General features: G+C 41.6%; 1 protein-coding gene across 50 annotated transcripts in view; it reads right to left on the minus strand.

Annotated features, from left to right (window-relative positions):
* The window catches only part of USP28 (ubiquitin specific peptidase 28), a 63,314-nt gene extending 47,960 nt beyond the window's left edge, over positions 1–15,354 (minus strand). For 21 of the 50 annotated variants that reach the window (XM_084976104.1, XM_084976101.1, XM_084976099.1 and 18 more), the window contains exon 1: positions 15,271–15,354. Coding sequence is in view for 18 of the 50 variants with exons in the window: in XM_021062863.2 (XP_020918522.2) it covers positions 15,271–15,327 (57 nt within the window). In the remaining 32 variants the exon portion in view is untranslated. Of the gene's footprint in view, positions 1–63; positions 282–302; positions 416–872; positions 964–14,605; positions 14,683–15,270 lie in introns of those variants that run through there. The other 29 variants (XM_084976097.1, XM_084976087.1, XM_084976083.1 and 26 more) reach the window with 7 other exon arrangements.
* Between the last annotated feature and the right edge of the window lie 178 nt (positions 15,355–15,532).

Here is a 15,532-nt window from a genome sequence, read left to right on the forward strand (position 1 = left end):
TGAGAAGAAATCTAATTTATTCTATCCCTAAGGTTATCCTAGAATGAAAGCCCGATTCAATACCTGATGCTTGGCCATTCACTATCTTTCAGTTAGTACCATGTCTCCAAGAGGCAGCCTGCACTCACTGTCCACTGTAACAGTATCTGCCTTCTTCAACAGCTGAGGGCCCAATGCAACACACACTATCACACCGCTAGAAATAACGAACTGAAACACCCCTGTGCAGTCCTCGGAAAAGCATCAACGGCCTTTCTGTTCTTGTCATAGGCCATCGTCATAGGCTAGAAATGGAACCCTACCCTGCTGATCCCAGCAGTCCCGGAGGCTGTAAGCTGTCAACGGCAGTCACTGCCTGGGCACTGGGAGAGTGAGTCTCAGATTAAAGAGAGTCCAGATTTAACCCTGGAAAACACTGAAAGCACAGCATATGATTTGCAGAAAAATATAAAGTATGAAAAAGTTTTTCTTCAAATTCTACTTTGATTGTATTATGTAAAAGTGTGTGAATCTACGTATCTCAATCATACCCAATCTTCTAAAAAAAAAATCCAAAACAGAGTACCCCCAAAAGGGTGGAATAATTGGGAAGGGGAAATGGGTGGCATATTAGCCCTGAACTGGCACCAAAAAAGGTGACAATGGGATAGATATGGGATCATGTCTTCCCCTCGAGATACTCTGTGTACCAACAGACACAGGAGTCACAGAAGATAATCCCAGTTAAAGTCCACACGCACTGCTTATTTTTAGTGAGGTGCTGTTCCAAATACTCTATATGTATGAACTCATTTAACTCTCATAACAAACCTGGGAGAGAGACATATGCCATTTGACAGAAAACTGAGGCATAGAGAGGTTAAGTAACTTACACAAAGTTATTGCTAGTAAGGGGTGGAGCTGGGATTTGACCCCAGGCTGCCTGCCTCCAGACTGCACTCTAACCTCTAGGCCATGCTGTATCTGAGAAGACAAGACAGGCAAGAAGACCTATTTAATGCAAAACAATGCAAACATTTTGTTCTTATGATCGCTGCATCTTAACAAGTTTCGTATTTTTATTTTAGCTGCCTAAATCACAGTTTTGATTACTCAGTAGTACAATCAGTTATAAACTATCATTGGGAAGTAGAGAGGTAAACACTATACTAGACTAAATCTAAGGTGCCATCTGTTATAAAAAGGCAGCATTATTTTATGTTCCACCAAAAAGAAAAACTGCTGCCACCTAAACTATGACACAATGCCTTCATGACAGTCCCTGGAGACACACGAACTGGTCACATCAGCTTCCTGTAGCTCTAAAAAGTCTCATTTATGTTGAGAAGTACAGTAATTCTCCCCACTTCCAGGTGCACTGCCTGGCATGCAATAGGCAATTCTTTTGCTTATTTCTCAGCAACAATAACCAAGAAAGCTTAAAACACCTATTGTATCTACCTTGCTGAGGTCCCAGTGTGCACTTGGTTGTAGCTTTACAAGGAAATTTGAAATTGCCATCATTCCTCCAATGACAAATATTTTACTTAAAAGAAAATCGATGTGTACCCTGTTCTGTTTCTATGCTTTTTTTCATAGTCTTTTTCATTTCAACGTTGAATCACAGAATGATCTTTTTAAAGCCGCTTTAAATAGCAAGTAAACTAACTGTGTGGTACCAACATTGCATGTAACTTGACTGCCGCGATGGTAGGAACAGCTATGCTGAGCCCATACGTGTGTAGATCCTGATAACTACATTACATGTAAGGAGTATCTCAATTTCAGAGATCTCAGAATGCCAAATAATGCTAATCAACAAAATACAGTATTCAAATAATAAATAATTTACTAACCATCACATTTGGCTGTGGATGAAAGTCTCATTCCCTTGCCTCCCCTTTGTAACAGGGAGCAGTGGACATTGACGCATATAGACAATATACTCAGAAAAGGAAAATAAACTCTTAGTTTCTCTCTTTTAAAAGCTATTGGAGGATGGCCAACAAACACATGAAAAAATGCTCAACATCGCTGATTATAAGAGAAATGCAAATCAAAACTACCATGAGATACCACCTCACACCCGTCAGAATGGCCATCATTAATAAATCCACAAATAACAAGTGCTGGAGGGGCTGTGGAGAAAAGGGAACCCTCCTGCACTGCTGGTGGGAATGTAAACTGGTACAGCCACTATGGAGAACGGTTTGGAGATACCTTAGAAATCTATACCTAGAACTTCCATATGACCCCGCAATCCCACTCTTGGGCATCTATCCGGACAAAACTCTACTTAAAAGAGACACGTGCACCCGCATGTTCATTGCAGCACTATTCACAATAGCCAGGACATGGAAACAACTCAAATGTCCATCGACAGATGATTGGATTCGGAAGATGTGGTATATATACACAATGGAATACTACTCAGCCATAAAAAAGAATGACATAATGCCATTTGCAGCAACATGGATGGAACTAGAGAATCTCATCCTGAGTGAAATGAGCCAGAAAGACAAAGACAAATACCATATGATCTCACTTATAACTGGAATCTAATATCCAGCACAAATGAACATCTCCTCAGAAAAGAAAATCATGGACTTGGAGAAGAGACTTGTGGCTGCCTGATGGGAGGGGGAGGGAGTGGGAGGGATCGGGAGCTTGGGCTTATCAGACACAACTTAGAATAGATTTACAAGGAGATCCTGCTGAATAGCATTGAGAACTATGTCTAGATACTCATGTTGCAACAGAACAAAGGGTGGGGGAAAAAATGTAATTGTAATGTATACATGTAAGGATAACCTGACCCCCTTGCTGTACAGTGGGGGAAAAAAAAAAAAAAAAAAAAAAAAACACAAAAAAAATAAACGCTATTGGAGGGGAAAAAAAAAATCATTCTATACAGCTCCAAAAATAATGTTCATATTTACCTTACCTCCTTCAAGAACTCCAATCCCACACCCTTCCCTCCCCTTTCTAACCTCCCAAGTTGAGCCTGTGAAGGAATGGGACTTCCTGACTTTAGCTGGTATTTCTCTATTTTAAGCATGAAAATTCTTGCCTCCACAGAGTCAAGAATCACAAAGCTTGGAGTTCCCGTCATGGCTCAGTGGTTAACAAATCCGACTAGGAATCACGAGGTTGCGGGTTCGATCCCTGGCCTTGCTCAGTGGGTTGAGGATCCGGTGTTGCCAAGAGCTGTGGTGTAGGTCACATGTGTAGCTTGGATCCGGTGTTGCTGTGGCTGTGGTATAGGCCGGCAGCTGTAGTTCTGATTAGACCCCTAGCCTGGGAACCTCCACACACCGCGGGGGTGGCCCTAAAAGGACAAAAGACAAAAGACAAAAAAAAAAAAAGAATCACAAAGCTTACCATCTAATTTGAATTATCCACAGAACAGTGCTTTTTAATAATAACTAACACGTATTGAATGACTTTCTGCCAGGAATCTTCGGTGTTACCTCATGTACGTAGTACATATGTACGTACATATAATCCCTATAATGACCCTAAAAGTTAAGATTCATTATCTTTATTGTGCACATTAGAAAATTAAGGTTTACAAAACCTATTTTGTCATCAAATGTCTTGAATTAAAAGATTAATCAAAGATAACTTTTAAAAGTCTGAATAACAAATTTCATACGGCTTAAGTTATGTTACTGACACACAGAAACAACTGCAATGACTAGACTCTGTCTTCTATTTAGCTAAACCTAAATTCTCAGTAGTACCCATAACCCAAATCCTAATCGGTACTGTATATTACATGTAAACTTCACAATGAGATGAGGTAAATTCATTAGGATCCTACCTACTGTACTACTCACTCACAGTTTCTCTTGGAACTTGACAGGAAGCTGATTTAAATATTAACTTCACCCTAACTATGATATAAAGTACACACCCAACATGAGACAAGACAAAGCCTGTGCTCCAGTCATAATGAAGTCAAATAACTGGCAAGAGCCAACACGCCTGTATTTCCTTAGCTAAAGACACTTTATTTTGACAAAACAAAAAGCACTCTTTTCTTGCCCAGAGGCAGTGAAAAAGACACACACAAATCTCTAGGAAGAAGGAACTCAAGCTTTCTGGCCTCAGCTACTTAGTGCTTTGGGCACAACCCAGCGCTCTTGTCAGAACTGAGGTCTTCGTAAAGCAAAGACAATAACTCACCTCATAATAAACAATAAACAGGATTACTCATAATAAAAATATTAAGCTATCAAGTTTTTGTAATAAACAACTGGCCTAATCCTACTGCAACTAAAACTCTCTTTGATCACATGAAGCAAATTAGCGAGATTACTAATCTCACCATCTTCAAAATACCCAGTTCAGCTTGGTGACGAGGTGCTTTCTAGATTACTCCATCCCTTCAAACGGGGGTGCTATTTTCAACATTCTGATGGACATGTTTCCTGATCTCAATCATCTATTTTTACGAAGACATTTCTAAATTTAAAACTAAGTAATTGATAAAGGTTACTTTACACCAAAGAACTACCAAGGTGTACTTGATAAAATGCCCCCCAGAGTTAAAGATTTCGTTTTCTAAGTTTAAAATCAAACTTAAGTACCAAGGAAAGCAAAGGAATAGGAGTCAAAGAGAACATACAGCAGCAACTTCAGAAATGCAGTCTATAAAACAGGATCTGAACACAGACTCTGACTGCTGCTAACCTTTCCAACCTCCACAAAACGAGGGACGAAAGCGCTGGTATGTTTTCAGTTTTTCTTCCCAGTGACATCTCCGTGTTGGTCCAATTTACTCATAAAGCAGAAATCTAAAGCACCTTATGACTCTACAAATGACAAATAGCTTTTTTGTGGATAAAACTAAATCCTCTGAAACAGGCTACTTATTAATTTATTTTAATGGTGCAAAATTAGCTACAAGATGAAAATCACTATTTCAGTCCATCAACTGGCTTAAAGTTTTTAAAGGCATTAGAAGCTTTTAAAATTTAGCCAATTCTAAATATCAGAGAGGGCTTTAAACTAAAAATTAAAACAAGAAAAAAGGAACTAATAATTATTTACTCAAAAGTTTTCATCTCTGGAGTTCCCATCGTGGCTCAGTGGTTAACAAATCCAACTAGGAACCATGAGATTGCGGGTTCAATCCCTGGCCTCGCTCAGTGGGTTAAGGATCCGGTGTTGCCATGAACGGTGGTGTAGGTCGCAGACGCAGCTGGGATCCTGAGTTGCTGTGGCTGTGGTGTAGGCCGGCGGCTACAGCTCCAATTAGACCCCTAGCCTGGGAAGCTCTATATGCCGTGGGTGCAGCCCTAGAAAAGACAAAAAAAGAAAGTTTTCATCTCTCTTTTTCACATTCACAGAGTAGGAAATTCTAACAGTACAAAAGCATATCAAATGAAAGGGAAAACCTGGTCTTCCACCCAGTCCTATTTCCCAGGGGCAACCACTATTAATAGCTTCTGACATATCTTCCCAGAAATGGTCTATGCACACAAATATATTCTTTCATACTACACATCATGTCCCACACCCGGTTTTTCTCTTGCTTTAGAATACATTTAGGGAGTTTCCATAGTGGCTCAGTGGTTAACAAATCTGACTACATACCATGAGGTTGTGGGTTCAATCCCTGGCCTTGCTCAGTGGATTAAGGATCTGGCGTTTTGCCATGAGCTGTGGTGTGGGTTTCAGACGAGGGTTGGATCCCATGTTGCTGTGGCTCTGGTGTAGGCCGATGGCTTCAGCTCCAATTTGACCCCTAGTCTGGGAACCTCCATATGCTGCGGGAGTGGCCCTAGAAAGGACAAAAAAAAAAAAAAAAAAAGAATACATTTAAAATAATGTGTGTGTATATATACATATGTATGTGCATGTGTGTGTGTATGACTGGGTCACTTCATTGTATAGCAGAAATTGGCACAACATTGTAAATTGACTGTATTTTAACTAAAAATAAATTAAAATTAGAACACATTTAAGACATACAAATAAACTTATTTACAGAGACTCATACACATAGAAACTTATAGTCAGAAAGGGGAAATGCAGGGAGGAGGGATTAATTAGGAATCTGGGGTTAATATATACACACTACCATGTATAAAATAGATAACCAACAAGGACCTATTGTATAGCACAGGGAACTACACTCAATATTCTGTAAATACCTATATGGGAAAAGAATCTAAAAATATATATACATACTCTCTCTCTATACAACTGAATCACTGCTGTACACCTAAAACACAACACCATTAGTCAACTACACTTCAATTAAAATTCCCCCCAAATTTTAAAAACAGGAATACATTAAAACAATATTCTTTCATTTCTTTAAATACATATGAGCCCCAACCAAACACAAGAAACGAGACCAGCAAGCTGTTACAATAAGGCCTTATGAAATGCATCTTCAGGAGTTCCCATGCTGTCTCAGAGGGTTAAGAATCCAATTCAGTGTCCATGAGGATGAAGGTTCAATCCCTGGCCTTGCTCAGTGGGTTAAGGATCCAGTGTTGCCACAAGCTGTGGTGTAGGTCACAGATGTGGCTTGGATCTGTGTTGTGACTGCTGGAGCTGTGGTGCAAGCCTGCAGCTGCAGCTGATTCAATCTCTAGCCCGGAACTTCCATATGCCACAGGTATAGCCATAAAAAGAAAAAAAAAAAAAGAAAGAAAAAAGTATCTTCAAAAATTAAAGAAAATGCCATTTAGTAACATACTGCTGGGGTTTATTGAGAAACTAAGAAAACATGGTAAAAGATATAAGAAATCAAGCTTACATGCTTATTATAATTTTAGAAATCTAACAGGAAATTCTAAATTATTATTAGGGGGACCTTAGGGTACGGTTTTCGGTTTTTGGCAGCTTTTTTTGACCGCACCTATGGCATATGGAAGTTCTCCGGTCAGCGACTGACTCTACAGCTGCAGCAACACTGTATCCTTAACCCACTGTGCCAGGCCAGGGATCAAACCTGCACCTCTGCAGCAACCCAAGCCACCTCAGTCTGATTCTTAACCCACTGTGCCATAATGGAAGCTCTTAGTTTTCATGTTTGTTAAATAACAGGGACCAGAGAGGTGATGTGGGATTGGATTATGAAGGGTTCTAAATGCTAGGATGAGTTTAGACTTGATCTGATGAACCATGGAAAATCATTACAGCTTCCTCAGCAGGAAATAGGACTAAAAAGGTACTTTAAGGGGATTAGTCTAGCATATGTTAACAACTAGTTCAATGTGGGATGAGACTAGGGAAAGAAAGCTTAACCATGAGTTACAGGGCTTCTAAATAAACCAAATGTGATGAGAAGTAGAAAGCTAGTAGGAGAAATGAAAAGGTAGACTGCATATCTCAAAGAATGAAGAGATGAAGCTTAGTCAAATACTTGAACATGGATGCTTAAGAGAATGCGATTGCCAAAGACACAAAAGGAAACCAGTAAAAAAAAAAAAAAAAAAAAAAAAAAAAAAAACAGAAAAAACAAACAAAAACATCACCACCACCAAAAAACTCAACTAATATAATACAGCATACTAACTGAAGGAAAGGGAAAAAAACACAATCATCTTGATGTAGAAAAAGTACTTGACAAAATCCAACACCCTCTGATAAAAACAATCAGGGAATTAAGAACAGAAGGGCATTTTCTCAACATGATAAAGGGCCTTTAATTTAAAAACTCACAATCAAGGTCATACCCAATAGTAAAAGACTAAAAGAGTTCCCCCTAAAATCAGGAATACTACAAAAATGGCCATTTTCATGAATGCTCTTCAACATTATACTAGAAGTTTTAGCTAGAGCAATTAGGCAAGAAAAATAAATAAAGGGCATCCATATGGGAAAGGAAAAAGTAATACTATTTCTATTCACAGATGACATGATACATAAAATCCTAAGGAATCCACAAAAAGTTACTAGAGCTGATAATAAATCCAGTAAATTTGCAGAGTACGAGATCAATAGGCAAAAATTAGTTGTGTTTCCATACAGCAGAAATGAACAATCTGAAAAGGAAAAAATTTTTTTTGGCTTTTTGTCATTTCTAGGGCCGCTCCTGCAGCATATGGAGGTTCCCAGGCCAGGGGTCTAATCAGAGCTGTAGCCGCTGGCCTACACCACAGCTCACGGCAACACCGGATCCTTAACCCACTAAGCGAGGCAAGGGATTGAACCCAAAACCTCATGGTTCCTAGTCAAATTCATTAACCACTGAGCCATGATGGGAACTCCAGGAAACCTTAATAAAAGGAAAAACATCCAAGTTCATGGATTGGAAGACTGTATTATTCAGGGCTCTCCAGAGAAACAGAACCAATAGGGTGTGCAAGTGCATTTGTGCATGCAAAGAAACCTTGTATTCCTAGTTTCCTCTGTGTGAGAATTAAGAAATTTATTATTAGGAATTGGCTCTTGGGATTATGGAAGCTGGAAGTCCCAAGATCTGCAGCTGGCAAGCTGGAGACCCAGCTAATGGTATCATTCCAGTTTGAGTTGGAAAGCCTGAGAACCAGGAGAGCTGATGATCTAAGTTTCAGTCTTAGGGCAGAAGACCTGCACCCAGCTCAGCAGTCAGGTAGGTGAAGTTTATTCAGCCTTTTGTTCTGTTGAGGTTTTCAAAGAGTGGGATGAGGCCCATAGACATTAGGGAGGGCAATCAGCTTTACTTAGTCTACCAATTCAAATGTTAATCTCATCCAGAAGCACCCTCACAGACATACTCAGAATAATGTTTGACTAAAAGTCGTAGCACCATGTGGCCTAGTCAAGCTGACACATAAAATTAACCATCACAAAGACTTAATATCCAAAAATGTCAATACTACCCAAAGTGATCTACAAATTCAATGCAATTCCTATCACAATTCCAATGGCTTTTTTTTTTCTTTTTTTGCAGAAATGGAAAAACGGATCCTCAAGTTCATATGGAATTTCAGTGGACCCTGAATAGCCAAAATGATAATTGAAAAAGAAAAAAGTTAGAGGACTCCCACTTTAAATTTCAAAACTTATTACAAAACTACAGTAATCATGACAGTGTAATACCAGCCTAAAGATAGGCATATAGACGAGTGAATTAAATGAGTCCAGAAAAATCTCATACATCTATGGTCAACTGATTTTTGACAAAGATGACAAGACCATTTGATGGGGAAAAAAGTCTCTTCAAAAAATGGTACTCGGGGAGTTCCCGTCGTGGCGCAGTGGTTAACGAATCCGACCAGGAACCATGAGGTTGTGGGTTCGGTCCCTGCCGTTGATCAGTGGGTTAACGATCCGGCGTTGCCGTGAGCTGTGGTATAGGTTGCAGACGCAGCTCGGATCCTGCGTTGCTGTGGCTCTGGTGTAGGCTAGTGGCTACAGCTCCGATTGGACCCCTAGCCTGGGAATCTCCATATGCCGTGGGAGCGGCCCAAGAAATAGCAAAAAGACAAAAAAAAAAAAAAAAAAAAAATGGTACTGGGATGGTGCAGGGGTAAGATTGATGGTTTTAAGAGCACAAACTTGTAATAAAAATAGCCAGAGAGACTTAATGTACAGTTTATTTAACACAGATAATAATATTGCACTCTAAGTATGTAATGTGCCAAATAGCACTACAACAGCAACCATATTATAACATTAAATTTACACACACCAAAAAAAAAATGGTGCTAGGACAACTAGGTATCCATTTGCAAAAGAATGAAGTTTGACCCCCAACTTCACACAATATTCAAAAACTAACTCAAAATGGACCAACGACCTAAATACAAGAGCTACAACCATAACACTCTTAGGAGACAATCAGAGGTAAATCTTCATGATCTTGAATTTGGCAATGGATTCTTTTTATACGATACCAAAAGTACAAGCAACAGAAGAAAAATAAGGTAAGTGGGATTTAATCAAAATTAAAATGTTTGCTTATCAAAGGACACTATCAAGAAAGTGAAATGACAAGTTACTCCATGGGAGAAAATATTTTCAAATCATAAATATGATAAGGGTCTAGTATCCAGATTATATTAAGATTCTTACAATTCAAATAACCAAAGATAAACAAACCTAATTCAAAAATGAGCAAAGGACTTGAAAGGACATTTCTCCCAAGAAGACACACAAATGGCCAATAAGCATAAGAAAAGATGCTTAACAACAGCAGGCATTAGGAAAATGCAAATGAAAACTAAAGGAGATACCACTTCATGGACAACAATGACTATTATAAACAAAAATGGGAAATAAGTGTTTGGGAAGGACCTGGAGAAACTGGAACCCAGCCTCGTTGCCGGTAGGAATGTAAAATGGTATAGCTGCTGTGGAAAAGTTTGGTAGTTCCCTAAAACGTTAAACAGAATTACTCTGTGACCCAGCAATTCTACTTTTAGGTATATACCCAAAAGAATCAGAACAGGTACTCAAATATTTGTACAGGAATGTTCACAGCAAGACTATTCAAAAAGCCAAAAGGTGGAAACAATTCAAATGTGGACCAAACAGCTTTGCCAGGCCTAATATTCCTAAGAAAGTTGTAAAATGATATCAATTCAGAGATGAGGGCTTACTATGGTCCTTCTGTCTTTGATGAGACTACAGCAAATGCTTAAAAACACACTGGAAATTCTCTGAAAAAAAGCAGAACAATTGATAATAAGGAGCAATAAGATCAAGTGATTAAAAAAAAAATCAACCTAAAGTGGCAATGAGGACTCATCATAAATAAAAACATGAAAATGGGGATCCCTGGTGGCCTAGTGGTTAAGGATCTGGCCTTGTCACTGCTGTGGATTGGGTTCAGATCTCTAGCCCAGGAATTTCCTCATGCTTTGGACATAGCTGAGAAAAAAAAGAAAATGGGACCTTCGAGAGGGTACTTAATAACTACGGGAGGATGTAAAAAGAATGAGAGAATGAGTACCAAAAGCTCACTGATCTGACCAGAAGGTGGTTAGTCACTGGTCACCTCCAAGAGATGCATTATTCGCCAGTAACAAATACTGAGAAGCCTACTGCTGGCAAGGCTCTCACTGGGTGGCTTGGGAGATGCTGATCATATAAAACCACTCCCTGCCCTACTATCTAACCTACTGCTGCCTGGTCAGCCTTTCTGTAGGCCCCTGAGCCATCAGCCCTCTTCTTGCTAGAGCCTAACCTGATCCCCATGTCATCTTTTAACTGGGCTTTTGCACAAGCTGTCACTGCACCTCAAGCTCCGTGGTAGAATCTGGGAACCAACTCACCCCAGCTCTTGGCCTCCCATCAGCCAAGAGTTAATACTGCCTGGATGTATATTTTTCAAATTTTCTACAATGAGTTGGAATTATATTGCACTGGAAAACTGTTTTAGAAAAGAGACAGGTGGATTTAGAACTCTGTTCAAAATGTAAACAAACTGAAAAGGAGGTGGACAAGGCAACAGCTGGACAGAGCAGAAGAGGATTTTGCTATTGTTGCTATTTCTTTTTCTTTTTCTTTTTTTTGACTTTGGAGGGCCGCACCCACAGCATATGGAAGTTCCCAGGCTAGGGGTCAGATCAGAGCTACAGCCGCTGGCCTATACCACAGCCACAGCAACAGGGGATCTGAGCCATGTCTGCAACCTATACCACAGCTCGTGGCAACGCTGGATCCTTAACTCACTGAGCAAGGCCAGGGTTTGAACCCGCATCCTCATGGATACTAGTCAGGTTCATTACTGCTGAGTCACGAGGGGAACTCTTGGTGTTGCTATTTCATTTGAGGATTGAGGACAAGTGGGCGTAGCTGGATGGAGAATGAGAATTGTGTGGAGAGGCAAAGAGCTTCTCAACATTTACCACCCATGGATCTTGTCATAAGGCAGGTTCTGATTCAACAGCTCTAAGGTGGAGGCCCAAAGAGTGGTTTGTAGGGCTTGCTCATTTCCTTCTTAGAAATACTCCAACCGTGGCAATTTCAAGCTACCAACAAGAGGTCACTGAACGCAGTTAGGAAGAAACAATCAGCTGGAGAGGCAGTACAGGTACAAACACAAGCTGGCTCCAGCACACCCATGTTACTACATTTCCAACAAACTCCTAGGTAATGTGGATGCGGCTGGTCCATACTGCAGGTGCCGGGGCTTAGGACAGGATAAAGATCTAAGAAAACTCAGGAGAGTGAGGAGAGGCATCATCTAAAACAGGGGTTCTTAAGCTCAAAATTATTGACATTTTGGGCCAGACAACTTTTTGTTTGGGGGGTGGGGGAGCTATCTGTACACTGTAAGAGGTTTAGCAGCACTCCTGGCTTGTACCCATTAGTTGACAGGAGCATTCTCCCACCCTGGGCTGTAGTCACAATCAAACAGGTCTCTAGACACCACGGATTTTGCTTCATCTCTAAGAAGTGAAGGGAGAAGGGAAGGCTACCTCTTGCATTGAGAGAAAAGAGATGCTGAAGAAGGGAAAAAAAACCCAAACATGAGACAGACAGCTCTTTAGGTATCAGCAAGCTCAGTCAAGTAGAAAGGAAAGTTAGCTACTTAGAAAAAGCACAGGGAGGACTGAAAGCTTAAAACATCAGGAGGAACGTTCTAGAGAGTAAAGGTTCTGACCCAAGACAATGAGTTCACTGAGTATAAAGCAGGATCAGAAATATCTTGTGCTCTTGAGAGTCAGAGTGTCTGGGTGCAACCCTGGCTCTACTATTTACTAGCTGGTTAACTTTGGGCAAATTATTTAACAAGAAATAAGAAAACTTCCCGAAGTTGTCGTGGGAACTGAGATAACACATGTTATGTTCTGAGCACAGAGTCTGGCATACAGTATGTGCTCAATTAATGTTTTCTACTTCTATTATCAGTATCATTATTTTCCTTGAAAAATACATTGCACTTGTCTGCTTCTTTGAATTTCTTTGCTGAAACAAAACATGTGGAAAGATCTTGCCTGGCGAGGCATTACCTTGTCAATGTGTTTTATAAATACTATACTCACTGTGTGAGGAGGAACTGTTTGTAGCTGGAGGCATGAGAGTGAAAGCCAACCAAGCACTGACTTAGTGATGTTCCAAAAATCACAATTAATGAGATAAGGTAAGAGAATGAAAATCCAATAAATCAAAGGAAGCATTAAATTTTCACCGAAAACAGACAGGTTTTCATAGCAGAGTGTATGATGAGCCCCAGTACTGCTTCCAAGGATGATGGGTTTATAAGAGCCAACCTGACTTTGAGTTGTTTATCCTACAATAACAGTAAACATTGCTGCTCTTTTCCTCTAAGTCAAGACTTGATTAAAATAGTGCCTTCCTTGAGACTCCAGAACATATTTCAAGAGTTCTATGTTTTCCTCTCACTAAAATTCTTGGGCAGCTGTAGTGAGTTCTGCCTGTCCCATGCACAACTGACCAGTAAGGGAGGGGAAGCATTCTAGGTTTTAAATAGCTTCACAGGCTCAGGAGAGGAGAGGAGGGCTCCTGGCAATTAGAACAATGGAAGATCCTTTAAGGGCAATGCTGAATGCTTGAGGAAATTCAAAATAGAGTCCATTCCAACCTGAAACCTAGGAAGATGAGGAAGATGTTATTAAAATCTTTCCTCTGAGATATGAAAGGTTCTTTCCCCATATAGGATTCCTTCAGCTAGCCTGCTAACTTCAAGCATTTCACACTAGCAAAAACAAAAAGGGCAAACATGATAGAGCATTCCAAAGCTTATCATCCGTCTGTAGGGGGCGAATCACCGAGAAGAACAGTAAATGTTCTCACTCCGCAGGTTGCCAGGAATCAGGGTCCCCCGGCCAGGCACAGCCACTAGAGTTCCAAGCTTTCCAAAAATAGCTATGACTTATATACAAAAGTTCATCAAACACCTCACATCTAAACCCTTAAACAGAGAGCTAAGACCATGGTCACCTCTCAAACTCTGGCAGAGGTAAATGAAATGTAATTGCTGCTGACCAACAGGCACATGGTCTCAACCAACAAATTTAAATATGACTTGCTGCTCTCCCTTAAAATAGTCTCTTCTCTAAATCAACATGACTGTCTCAAAACTAAGATTTTCCCATCCGTTTTTAAGTCACCGTCCTAAAAACAAATGCAACTGATCTCCGACACCAGAGAAAATCCTGACGCAGACTCCAACTGGCATTTGTAAACACCTAACAATATTTCTATTAGAAATCAACCCATGAAATGCCACCTGCCTACTTCCATTTTGGAGCCCAGAACCTGGAGGTATCTTTTACTACAGGAGTTTAAAAAAAGGAAGTGCGGTCACTTTACACACTATTGGTCCTCTGAGTGCCTGAAAAGGAAAGGGAAAAAAAAAAAAAGGCATAAAAGGTTTCTCACGTGGAGGTATCTGACAGCTTTGTACTGTAAATATTTCATGAAATTCCTCATTTCCAAACTTGCATTTGAATACGTGGTACAGGTTTCCCATTCTGTCTTGAAAAAGCTCAGCACTTGAGGGGGGTCCGGGCAGTATTATAAGATTCCAAAGTAACATTAGAAGACATTCTCAAGTTGCCCACTTCCCGAGTTTTTTTCGCACAGACATTAGCCTTTTGATTTTCTCTCAAACCAGTGTTCTTTCACTCTCACCATCTTAGCCCAGAAATCCCTGTATTGATTTCAATCTTCTTAGATTAATAGGAATAGGGAAGCATTATCAGCATACCTTCTAATCATCGCGGTGCTCCTCCCCCTTCCTTAAAAATCTAGAGTGATGAATGCAGCAATTGGGGAGGTTGCTCTCTGCTTAAAAAAAGGAGGGGGGGTGTGGAAGACAGAAAGCGGTAACTACGACCCCCGATCTTTCACAAGGTGTTGATAAATCCTGCCTTTAAGTTAGATAACTTCGGTTATCTAACTGCTTTAGACACTTTTAAAACAGCATTGCCCCAAAACAGATTAGAAAACAAAAACAAAAACCACCAAAGCTGCCCCTTTAGGAAGTTTCTCACCCCTGCCGGGGGCCGGGAGAGCTCCCTTTAGAGATCCCTGATGAAGACAGCCCACGTCCAGCCTTTTGTATTTGATTTTTCAAAACAGCTAATCTCCCTTGAACTTCAGCCCGCCCCCGGACCCGAAGAGAGTCCTCGATCTCTGCCTTGCAGAGACTTCAGCCTCCTCCCGAGTCCCAGTCTTCACCCGCACCGGCGCGCCGCCCTCGCTCGCGCCGGGCCCGGGCGCCCTCCGCAGCCCCCTCCTGCCCGGCCCCGCGCCCGAACCCCGCAGGCCCGTCAGCGCCCCGCGCCGCTCCGGCCCGGACCCCGAACCCCCCACCCCGCGGGACCCAGAGCCCGCCCCCCGGCTCCTGCCCGCCGCCGCCGCGAAGCCCACCGAGCCGTGGCGGTCCGCTGCTCCGGCCGCGTCGTCCTGCTGCAGCTCCGCAGTCATGGCCGGGGCGCCCCTCCGCGGGTCACTAGCCTCCCGCCGCCGCCGCCGCCGCCACAGCCACCCCCAGCCGAGCCTCGCGGGAGGAGGAGGAGGAGGAGGCGGAGGCGGAGGTGGCGGAGGTGGAGGAGGAGGCCCCGCCCCCGCCCTCCACCCCGCTCCGGCCCCGCCTCCGGCCCGCCGCGCGCCTGAGGCTCAGCCCACACGC

Source organism: Sus scrofa, chromosome 9 (assembly GCF_054392235.1).
Source record: "Sus scrofa isolate SSC_HxYL_T2T_F1_AM1 chromosome 9, Sscrofa_HxYL_maternal_Yorkshire_Landrace_v2.0, whole genome shotgun sequence".
Lineage (NCBI taxonomy): Eukaryota > Metazoa > Chordata > Mammalia > Artiodactyla > Suidae > Sus > Sus scrofa.